Below are 12,041 nucleotides of genomic sequence, written 5' to 3' on the forward strand. Positions count from 1 at the left end.
TGAGGTTTCTCCTATGGGCAAAACAAACAAGGTTTCTGAAGGGTCCATCATCCTTTGAGATAACTTCAGAGATGCAGGCTTCCTATACACATACACTCACCATTGGAAAATGCCAACCAGGGATTAATCCTCAACCCCTTCAAAATTGAGACACACATTGCTCCCCAAGTGCTGCAAGTCCTCAACGTCAATCACATCAATGATTCCTCCCCGCCCCCATCCCCTTTCCACCACCACCCCCCTACCCACTCCCCTTTAGCACAATGTTTCCAGGAGACAGTTAAGGGGTGGTATCTCACCACCCCAGGACAACTTCCAGCCTCTCCACCGCCAATGATCCTGCACCATTGGTTGGCACCCATCTCCAAAGCCTCCTCCTCTTGCATGAGGAGCTCTCACTCATCACTCACAACCTGGAGGAAAATTTGCAGGGAGTTATTGTTGAAGCCATCCTTCCTCTGGGTCCCTCCATTTATCCTGCCTCCACTATGCCTATCAGATGAAAGACGTGGTGAACTTTCAAAAGTGACACTGTTGAAAAGTAGCAGCTTTAATTCCCTCCTCTGCGGAGAGACAGAGTTAAAGGGTAGAATATGATTCGGAAGTGTTCCTCTTCGGAACACTTCTTATTCAGAAGGGAAATGGGACATGTGTGCTTAGATGTTCTTTCCTCCTTGGCAAGGTCCTAAATAAAACACTGGTGACACGACAGCCACCAAAATGGAAAACCATGCTCTCAGCTGCTGCTGCTCCAATAGTTCAGTGTCACCTATGGATTCACTGTTCCTAGTGGTCTTCTTTCAAATAATTTTTTCCAACACATGTGGATCTCTCCTCAAGTTGTTAGCGAACTGATGCCTGCATCCCTTTAAATGGTTGGTTGTCACCTACTTCCAGTTCAAGGCTGTCCCAACCCCCGCTGGACATCCCACCCAGAGCCCCTTCACTCAGCTAGTTGGCTGCCTTCCCACCAGGTGGTCGCTAATTGGTCAGAACACACTTGATTCACCATGAAGTAATGGTGGCAACAGAAATGAGCACTTCCATGTCCGCCTCCCTCACCCCACTATAAACCGTAAAATCCAACGCAAAGAAACAGTAAAAATGAGACAAAATGCCAAAAATGTAAAGAAAAGGAAACAACATGAGGCAGAGATTATGGTCTGAAATTGTTGAACTCATTGAATTGAGTTCATGGGATGAGGGCAGCTTGCGGGGCCAGGGATGCAGCAAAGGCACTTACCTTCTCCCTGAAGCTGTCCTCACCTCCATTGAGCTGCCAGAGAAACCCATTGCAAAGCAGGTTATATCAGAGGCTGCCAACCCTCATCCTGGAGTGGGTGGTTTTTCGTTCCTTGATGGGATGTGGGTGGTGCTGGCAAGGCCAGCTTTTGTTGCCCATCACTATTTGCCCTTGAAATGAATGATTTGCTAGATCATTTCAGAGGACAATTAAGATTCAACCACACTGCTGTGGTCTGGGGTTATATGCTGGCCAAACAGGTAAGGACGGCAGATTTCCCTCCCTGCCAGGGCTATGCGTTAAGCGCTGGAAAATGGGATTAGAGTAATCAGATCTTTGTTGACCGGTGTAGAAATGATGGGCTAAATAGCCTCCTTCTGTGCTGTAAATGTCAATGAGTCTATAAAGGGCATTAGTGAACCAGATGGATTTTTACAACAATTGGTTTCATGGTCACAATTACTGAGACTAGCTTTCAAATTCCAGATTTTTGTTTATTATTAATTGAATTTAAATTCTGCCAACTGCCATGGTGGGATTTGAACCCATATTCCTAGGGCAACAGCCTGAATTTCTAGATTACTAGTTTAGTGATATCACCTTTAAATCACCATCTCCCCCTAGGGGCTTGCTGCCCCTTGTCCTGCCTCCATTAAACTCTGTTCTAAGAAAGCTGGAGGCACGTTGGGGTTCAGATATTCAAAATTTTAGCAACTGTCTTGACCATAATTACCTGTTCTTGACTGTTAGTATTGAGTCAAATGTGGTACTGCAGTTACATTTGACCAGACCAGGAAGGGGTGGCAGGTTCCCTTCCCTGAAGTACATTCATGAATGAGTTTGGTTTTTTGACAATGCGGCTACTTTCAGAGTCATTTATTTCAAATGCGAGCCCAGAAGGGATCAGATTATTTCTGATAGATCAATATCGCTCTTTGCCAAGATGGGATTAGAACTCATCATGTGGTACCAGTACCAGTACCAATGTACTACCGCACTGTAACAACAGCATTTGTGGCAGTGTCTGGTTGAGGCAGGGGCTCAGCAATGGTGGGGCTGGCATCATGCAGGATTCAGGGCAACCACATGTATCTTGGCTGGCGTTCAGTCATGGGATGGATGAAAGCTGCTGATGGGAAGAATGGAAGATCCCAGAGGTAGTGAAAGGCAAGTGCCATTGAGGAGGTTGAAGTTGGTGGAACTACAAACAGCATTACATAGCCACCTATCTTTTTATCAATGCAGGGATATCTCAGCAAGCTCATATACATCACTAAATAGGAGAGAAAAACACTTTTTTTGTAAATGGTCTGATCTATTAGTGGGATTATTGTATCCATTATTTATAAAGTTGTCAATGAATGTACTTGGAAGAAGTTCAAACCACTTTTCAAATCATCCTGGGTTGAACATCAAAGTGATAACTGGGATTTCTATTTTCCTCTGGACTGAAGTCTGTGATTTTCTTGTTCCAGCCCAAGCCAACCCAATCACTAGTTCCCCTGTCTTCTTACCCAGTCTGTTTCTTTGCAAAATAGGTGCATTCCTTTTTTCTGAGGTTTTCATGAACCCATTTTCTGAAGTGATCCTGAAACAAATAAAGAGATAAATTAAAAATTTCTCATCATGGTTTTCTAACAGAGAAAAGGTCATTCAGCATTTTGATCCTGTTTCATTAGATCATGGCTTCTTCAAAGAAGAGTCATACAGACTCAGATCATTAACTCTGTTTCTCTCTCCAAATTACTTAGCATTTACAGCACAGAAACAGGTTATCTGACCAAACTGATCCATGTCAGTGTTTATGCTTCACAGCTGCCTCCTCCCACTTCATTTAACTTTATCTACAGAGACTTCATTTTGATTCCTTTTACTTCTTTTTAGGCTATTTTGAATATTATTTTCATTTCTCTGATCTCCTCGCTTTATTGGTTTAATGTCCTTTCTACAGCCCCATTTATCCTTTCATAAGAACATAAGAGCATAAGAAATAAGAGCAGGAGTAGACCAAATGGCCCTCAAGCCTGCTCCAACATTCAACACAATCATGGTTGATCTCCTACCTCAATTCCATTTTCCTGCACATTACCCATAGCTATTTAATCTCAGCCTTAAATATACTCAACTCTGGAGCAACCACAACCCTCCTGGGTCCCAATAGTGTCACAATCCCCATGAGATTGACCCCCTCCTTCAGACATCATTCATTCAGCCATGCAATCATCCTCCAGATCAGCTCATACCTATGCCAATTAGCATTGGCTCATATAGTAAACCAGAGATGACCATCCATGAAGTCCTCCCCTCTCAACCCCTTTCCAAATTCCTGTTAAGTTGCTCTGAGATATGTCTTTCTCTGCTATGCCTTGCCCCTGCATCAGGTCAGCACATACCCTTTTGGGTCTCTCAATCATGACTGAAGGAAGTGCTAACTTTCCCTTTCATTGTTGCATCCCCTAGAACTAGAACATTTCTGTTCCTTTCCTTCCCCACCACCACCCACCACTTGGTTCCAAGGTGAGCATTGTGACACTGCTTCCCATTGACTTTTCCCTTTATCTGTTACAATTTATGCTCTCAAATTCCTGATATTCTCAGAAGCTGCCAGTTCTCACACTCAAGTAGTGTTTGCCAGAATGGTGTAGATCGCACTTCACAGTGTATCTAATCTATGCAGTAATTGCACTGGGAGTGTTTGATGGGCATATGCAAAGGGACCTCTATCCTTTGACTAGCTTGTGCTGCAGCAAACTAGGGTGTGTTTTGTGAAACGGTATAGAGGGAACTGTACACTCTAGAAGAAATGTAAACAGAATGACGTGATTAGAGATTATGCACTGTAATCATAGACTTTGTTGTTATTTGTTCTTTCTCGAGGAGTCGGGAGTTGAAAAGGAGCGCGAGAGGAGTCAGGAGTTGAAGAGAAGTGTGAGAGGAGTCAAGAGTTGAAGAGAAGCGCGGGAGGAGTCGGGAGTTGAAGAGGAGCGTGAGAAGAGTTGGGAGTTGAAGAGGAGCGCAAGGGGAGCCAGGAGTTGAAGAGAAGCTGGAGGAGCAGGGGTGACTGAGGGAGTTCGGTGAGGAGGGAACAAGGTGATCCTTTGAGTACCGTGAGTATGGCCGGGTAAGCACTTACTACTTTTATCGCTCAAAGGTAGTGATCTCAGGATGACCAAAAGTACCACATGTTAGTCAGAGTAGAAATAGCAGGATATATCGGATGAATATGTAGCTGAAGAGATGGTGTGAGGGGGAGGGTTTCAGATTCCTGGGACATTGGGACCGGTTCTGGGGGAGGTGGGACTAGTACAAATTGGACGTGTTACATCTGGGCAGGACTGGGACTGATGTCCTCGGGGGAACATTTGCTGGAGTGGTTGGGGAGGGTTTAAACTAATATGGCAGGGGGATGGTAACCTATGCAAGGAGTCAGAGGAGGGGGAATCAAGGGCAAGAACAAAAGACAGAAAGGGGAACAAGAAAAGTGATAGGCAGAGAAATCAAGGGCAAGAATCAAACAGGGCCTCAATGGGAACAGGACAAGTAACGTTAAAAAGACAAACCTTAAGGCTTAATAAATTAATAATTCAATAAAGTGGATGAATTAACTGCGCAAATAGATGTAAACAGGTAAGATATAGTCGGGATTACGGAGACATGGCTGCAGGGTGACCAGGGAGGGGAACTGAACATCCAGGGGTATTCAATATTTAGGAAGGACAGACAAAAAGGAAAAGGTAGTGCAATTGCATTGCTGGTTAAAGGGGAAATTATTGCAATAGTGAAGAAAGATATTAGCTCCAACGATGTGGAATCTGTATGGGTAGAGCTGAGAAACACTAAGGGGCAAAAAACGTTGTATATAGACCCCCAAACTGTAGTGGTAATGTTGGGAATGGCATTAAACAGGAAATTAGAGACGCATGCAGTAAAGGAACATCTGTTATTATGGGTGACTTTAATATGCATGAAGATTGGGCAAATCAAATTTGCAACAAAACCGTAGAGGGGGAATTCCTGGAGTGTATACGGGGTGTTTTTCTAAAGCAATACGTTGAGAAACCAACGAGAGAAAAGGCCATCTTAAACTGTGTATTGTGTAATGAGAAAGGAATAATTGGCAATCTAGTTGTGCTCATCCCTTGAGGATGAGTGACCATAATATGATAGAAATCTTCATCAAGATGGAGAGTGATGTAGTTGATTCTGAGACTAGGGTCCTAGATCTTAATAAAAGAAATTACGATGGTATGAGGCGCGAGTTGGCTATAATGGATTTGGAAATGTTACTTAAAGCGATGACGGTGGATAGGCAATGGCAAACATTCAAAGAGTGCATGGGTGAACTGCAGCAATTGTTTATTCCTGTCTGGGGCAAAAGTAAAACTGAGAAGGTGGCCAAACCATGACTTACAAGGGAAATTAGAGATAGTATTAGATGCAAGGAAGAGGCATACAAATTGGCCAGGAAAAACAACGGACCTGAGGACGTGTAAAATTAAAGTGTATGTGATTGGGGGTTATGCATTGAGATGGATAGAAAACTGTTTGGATGTCAGGAAACAAAGAGTAGGAATAAACAGGTCTTTTTCCGAATGGCAGGCAGTGACTAGTGAGGTACCGCAGGGATTGGTGCTGGGACCCCAGCTATTCACAACATATATTTATGATTTAGATGAGGGAACTAAATGTAATACCTCCAAATTTGCAGATGACACAAAGCTGGGTGGGAGGGTGAGCTGTGAGGAGGATGCAGAGATGCTTCAGTGTGATTTGGACAAGCTGACTGAGTGGGCAAATGCATGGCAGTTGCAGTATAATGTGGATAAATGTGAGGTTATCCACTTTGGTAGCAAAAACAGGAAGGCAGATTATTATCTGAATGGCTATAAATTGAGAGAGGGGAATGTGTAACGAGACCTGGGTGTCCTTGTACACCAGTCGCTGAAGGTAAGCATGCAGGTGCAGCAGGCGGTAAAGAAGGCAATTAGCATGTTGGCCTTCATAGCGAGAGGATTCGAATGCAGGAGCAGGGATGTCTTGCTGCAATTGTACAGGGCCTTGGTAAGACCACACCTGGAATATTGTGTGCAGTTTTGGTCTCCTTATCTGAGGAAGGATGTTCTTGCTATAGAGGGAGTGCAGCAAAGGTTTATCAGACTGATTCCTGGGATAGCGGGACTGACATATGAGAAGAGATTGAGTCAGTTAGGATTATATTTGCTGGAGTTCAAAAGAATGATGGAGGATCTCATAGAAACCTGTACAGTTCTAACAGGACTAGACAGGGTAGATGCAGGAAGGATGTTCCCGATGGTGGGGGAATCCAGAACCAGGGGTCACAGTCTGAAGATACGGAGTAGACCATTTAGGACTGAGATGAGGAGAAATTTTTTCACCCAGAGAGTGGTGAGCCTGTGGAATTTACTACCGCAGAAAGTAGTTGAGGCCAAAACATTGAATGTTTTCAAGAAGGAGTTAGATATAGCTCTTGGGGCGAAAGGGATCAAGGGATATGCAGAGAAAACAGGAGCAGGCTATTGAGTTGGATGATGAGCCATGATCTTAATGAATGGCGGAGCAGGCTCGAAGGGCCGAATGGCCTACTCCTGCTCCTATTTTCAATGTTTCTATGAGATCCCAGCATTGATCCCTGTGGCACATAACACATCATGCCCACCTGAAAAAGACCCATTTATGCTTACTCTCTGCTTCCTGTTAGCCAGCCAATCTTCTATCCATGCCAATATGTTACTCTCGAAACCATGACCAGAATTTTTCCCTCATCGGGCGGGCTCAGCAGGGGCAGGCGGGAGCGGCTGGGAAGCCAACGGCCACCCACGATTGGCTCCCACCTCAATTTCACACGGGTGGGCCAATTAAGGCCCACACTGCGTGGATCGTGAGCAGCAGCGCTGAACACTATCTATGCGGGCGGGGGGAGGGGGGAGAGCCAGGCCTCGCGCACAGCTCATGCATGTATGCTTGCAGAGTGCTTCAATCTCCTTGAGGCATGGAGCTGCCTCAGGGAGATTGAAGCACTTATTTAAAAAATGAATAAATACAATAAAAATTTAATGAAACATGTCCCCTCATGTGACTGTGTCACACGAGATGGGACATGTTTTTAAATTGAAAATAAGTTTTTATTTAATTTGCATTATCTTTGGGAAACTTCAGCCCACTCGTGGATAAGGATTCCTAAAAAATGTAAAGGCCGCTTGGCCTTTTTGCCTGCCCACCAACTGTTAGGTTGGGTAGGCAGCATAAACCTCAAGTTAGTTAGCTCGTTAATGGCCTTAATAGGCCTTTCAAATATTGGCGGGCATGCAGCCGACTCCGGTGCGTGCCCACGGAATGAAATATTGTGTGAGTGCGCGATGACCTCGGGATACACGCCCGACATCATCGCGCGTCATATTACACTCATGCATGTCGGCTGTGCGCCCGCACGCCGAATGTAAAATTCTGGCCCTGAAACTTTTATTTTCTGAAATAACATTTGATGTGGCACTTTATCAAATGCCTTCTGGAAATCTAAGTACAGTACATCCACTGGTTCCCCTTTATCCACAGCACATGTTACTTCCCCAAAGAACGCCAATAAGTTGGTTAAACATAATTTCCCTTTCAGGAAATCATGTTGACTCTGCCTGATTACTTTGAACCTATCCAAGTGCCCTGCTATAACTTCTTTAATAATAGCTTCTAACATTTTCCCTATGACAGATGTTAAGATAACTGGCCTGTATTTTCCCACTTTCTGTCTCCTTCCCTTTTTGAATAGTGGAGTTACATTTGCCATCTTCCTATCTAATGGGGCCTTCCCTGAATCTAGGGAGTTTTGGAAAATTAAAGCCAATGCATCACTAGCTATTTCTTTTAAGACACTAGGATGAAGTCCATCAGGACCTGGGCACTTGTCAGCCCACAGCTCCAACAATTTATTCAGTATCAATTCTATGGTCATTGTAATTTTCCTGAGCTGCTCCCTCCCTTCCATTTCCTGATTTATAGCTGCTTCCAGGATCCTTGGATCCTTTATAGTGAAGACTGATGCAAAATACCTGTTCAATTCATCTGCCACCTCCTTGTTTTCCATTATCAATTCTCCAGACTCACTTTCCATAGGACCAATGCTCACTTTGTTAACTCGCTTCTTTTTGAAATATTTATAGAAACTCTATCTGTTTTTATATTTCTGGTTAGCTTTCTCCTGTACTCTAATTTTTCCCTCCTTATTAATCTTTTAGTCAGCATTTATTGCCCATCCCTAGTTTCCCTTGAGAAGGTGGTGGTGAGCTGCCTTCTTGAACTGCTGCAGTCCATGTGGTGTAGGTACATCCACAGTGCTGTTCGGAAGGGAGTTCCAGGATTTTGACCCAGCGACTGTGAAGGAACAGCAACATATTTCCAAGTCAGGATGGTGAGTGACTTGAAGGGGAGCTTCCAGGTGGTGGTGTTCCCATCTATCTGTTCCCCTTCTCTTTCTAGCTGGTAGTGGCCATGGGTTTAGAAGGTGCTGTCTCAGGTGAATTCCTGTAGTGCTTCTTGTAGATGGTACACACTGCTGCTACTGTGCGTCAGTGGTAGAGGGAGTGAATGTTTGTGAATGTGGTGCCAATGTGGTGCCAAGCACACTGCTTTGTCCTGGACGGTGTCCAATTTCTTCAGTGTTATAGGAGCTGCACTCATCCAGGCAAGTCACACCCCTGACTTGTAGATGGTGGACAGGCTTTGGGGAGTCAGGAGGTGAGTTACTCGTCGCACGATTTCTAGCCTCTAACCTGCTTTTGTAGCCATAGTATTTATATGGCTAGTCCAGTTCAGTTTCTGGTCAATAGTAACCCCCAGGATGTTGATAGTGAGGGATTCAGTGATGGCAATACCATTGAACATCAAGGACTGATGGTTGGATTCTCTCTTGTTGGAGATGATCATTGCCTGACACTTGTGTATGTTACTTGGCACTTGACAGCCCAAGCCTGGATATTGTCCAGGTGTTGCTGCATTTGGACATGGACTGCTTCAGGATCTGAGGAGTCGCAAATGGTGCTGAACATTGTGCAATCATAAGAACATAAGAACTAGGAGCAGGAGTAGGCAATTCAGCCCCTCGAGCCTGCCCCGCCATTCAAGATGATCATGACTGATCTCATTTCGGCCTCAACTCCAATTTCCCGCCCTCTCCCCATAACCTTTCAGCCTGTTAATAATTAAAAATCTGTCTATCTCCTCCTTAAATTTATTCAGCGTCCCAGCATCTACTGCACTCTGAGGTAGTGAATTCCACAGATTCACGACCTTTAAGAAAAGTAATTCCTCCTCATCTCTGATTTAAATCTACCACCCCTTAGCCTAAAACTATGGCCTCTCATTCTAGAATGCCCCACAAGGGGAAACATCTGCTCCACGTCTACTTTGTCTATCCTCTTTAGCATCTTATATACCTCAATTAGATCTCCTCTCATCCTTCTAAACTCTAGCGAGTATAGGCCTAAACTGCTCAATCTCTCCTCATAAGACCAGCCCCGCATCTCTGGAATCAATCTAGTGAACCTCCTCTGAACCACCTCCAGTGCAACTACATCCTTCCTCAAGTAAGGGGACCAAAACTGTGCACAGTACTCCAGGTGCGGTCTCACCAATGCCTTGTACAGTTGCAACAACACTTCCCTATTTTTATACTCTATTCCTTTAGCAATAAATGCCAAAATTCCATTTGCCTTCCTTATTACCTGTAGTACCTGCATGCTAGCTTACAGCGATTCATGCACAAGGACACCCAGATCCATCCGCACTGAAGCATTCTGAAGTTTCTCTCCATTTAAATAATAAGTCGCCTTTTTATTCTTCCGACCAAAATGGATAACCTCACACTTATCCACGTTAAGCTCCATCTGCCAGATTTTGGCCCACTCATCTAACCTGTCCATATCCATTTGTAAATTTCTTATTTCTTCATTGCAACTTACTTTCCCACCTATTTTGGTGTCATCTGCAAATTTAGCTATCGTACCTTCTATCCCTGAATCCAAGTCATTAATATAGAATGTAAATAGTTGGGGCCCAGGGCCCAAATCCTGTGGCACCCCACTAGTTACAGCTTGCTATCCAGAAAAAGACCCATTTATCCCAACTCTCTGCTTTCTGTTGGTTAGCCAATCCTCTATCCAAGCTAATATATTACCCCTAATTCCATGTGATCTTATCTTGTGTATTAATCTTTTGTGCGGCTCCTTATCAAAGGCCTTCTGGAAGTCCAGATATACTACATCTACAGGATCCCCATTATCCACTTTGCTTGTCACATCTTCAAAGAACTCTAACAAATCAGTCAAACACGATTTACTCTTCATATAACCATGCTGACTCTGATGGATTTCATTTTGACTTTCCAAAAGCCCCATTAATAATGGATTCCAACAATTTCCTAATGACAGATGTTAAACTAATTGGCCTATAGTTTCCTACTTTCTGCCCTCCCCCACTTTTTGAATAAGGGTGTTATATTAGCATTTTTCCAATCCACCAGAACCTTTCCAGAATCCAGGGAATTTTGGAATATTATAGCCAATGCATCCTCTGTCTCCGCTGCCACTTCCTTTAAGATCCTGGGATGCAGGCCTCCAGGTCCTGGGGACTTGTCACCCTTTAATCCCAATAGTTTGCTCAGTACTTTTTCTCTAGTGATGGTGATTGTTCTAAGTTCCTCCTTCTCTATATCCTCTGCACTACCTGTTACTATTGGGGTGGTACTAGTGTCCTCCATCGTGAAAACTGAGGCAAAATATTGATTCAGCGTCTCTGCCATTTCTGCGTTCCCCACTATCAACTCCCCAGTCTCATCCTCCAAGAGACCAACACTCACTTTAGCTACTCTCTTTCCTTTTATATACTTATAGAAGCTTTTGCTATCCCCAGAGCATTATTCTAGATTACTAGTCCAATGACAATACCGCTATGCCATCACCTCCACCTAAGATATAAAGCAGATTCACACCAGCCTCCAGTGGGATTGGCATTCTGCCATGGCAGACACCATCGGATGATCCCTTTGTGTTTTTATGTCAGCGTGAAACCGATTTTTGGCCTTCTTGCCATATTGTGCCCCTCCGCAGGCCATGACACCCTATGCCAACACGGCCAGAAAATTTCGGCCAAAGTGTTTGGTGAGTTAGTGTAGGGGAAGATTTACTCTGTATCTAATTTGTGTTGTACTTTCTCTTAAAGAGCTGGATGGGAAAGTATAGAAGAAGCTTTGCCCTGTGTCTAACCATGTGCTATACGAGTGATGGAAGTATTTGCTAGGACTGTAGGGGTTACTTAATGCTATATCTAATTCAAAATGTTTGTCACCTTGTTGCATTGATGGGACATTGTAGACCCAGCTCTACTCTTTAACACACCCATGCATTTCTTGCTCTAGGTATTTTTGATGAAACAGCGTGGTGGGTGCTATACTCTGTCTTTCACCTGGATTAGACCAATCTTGGGAGTACCTGATGGAGCACTGTATAGAGAGTTTTATTCTGGTGTCTAAACTGTGCTGCACCAGTCTTGGGAGTGTTTGATATAACAGTTTAGATGAAGCCTTACTCTCACAGAATCATACAGCACAGAAGGTCATTCATCCCATCAGACCTGGGCTAGTTATTTGAGCTTCTAACTTAATGCTGCACCTGAACCTTTTTGCCATAACACTGACAATTAACCCACTTCAAGTTCATGTTCAATTGCCTTTGAAAGTTCCAGTAGAATCTGCTTCCACTTTCAAGTACTGCATTCCACATCTTTATAA

At 43.9% G+C, this 12,041-nt stretch overlaps 1 protein-coding gene across 3 annotated transcripts in view; it reads right to left on the minus strand.

The window, feature by feature from the left end:
• Nucleotides 1-12,041, minus strand: part of trpm2 (transient receptor potential cation channel, subfamily M, member 2) — a 327,556-nt gene that overhangs the window by 268,592 nt on the left and 46,923 nt on the right. For all 3 annotated transcript variants that reach the window (XM_078551683.1, XM_078551681.1, XM_078551682.1), the window contains exon 3: nt 2,758-2,831. In XM_078551683.1, coding sequence (XP_078407809.1) covers nt 2,758-2,831 — 74 coding nt within the window. The remainder of the gene's footprint in view (nt 1-2,757; nt 2,832-12,041) is intronic.

Source organism: Cetorhinus maximus, chromosome 11, assembly GCF_964194155.1.
Source record: "Cetorhinus maximus chromosome 11, sCetMax3.hap1.1, whole genome shotgun sequence".
In the NCBI taxonomy this organism is placed as follows: Eukaryota; Metazoa; Chordata; class Chondrichthyes; order Lamniformes; family Cetorhinidae; genus Cetorhinus; species Cetorhinus maximus.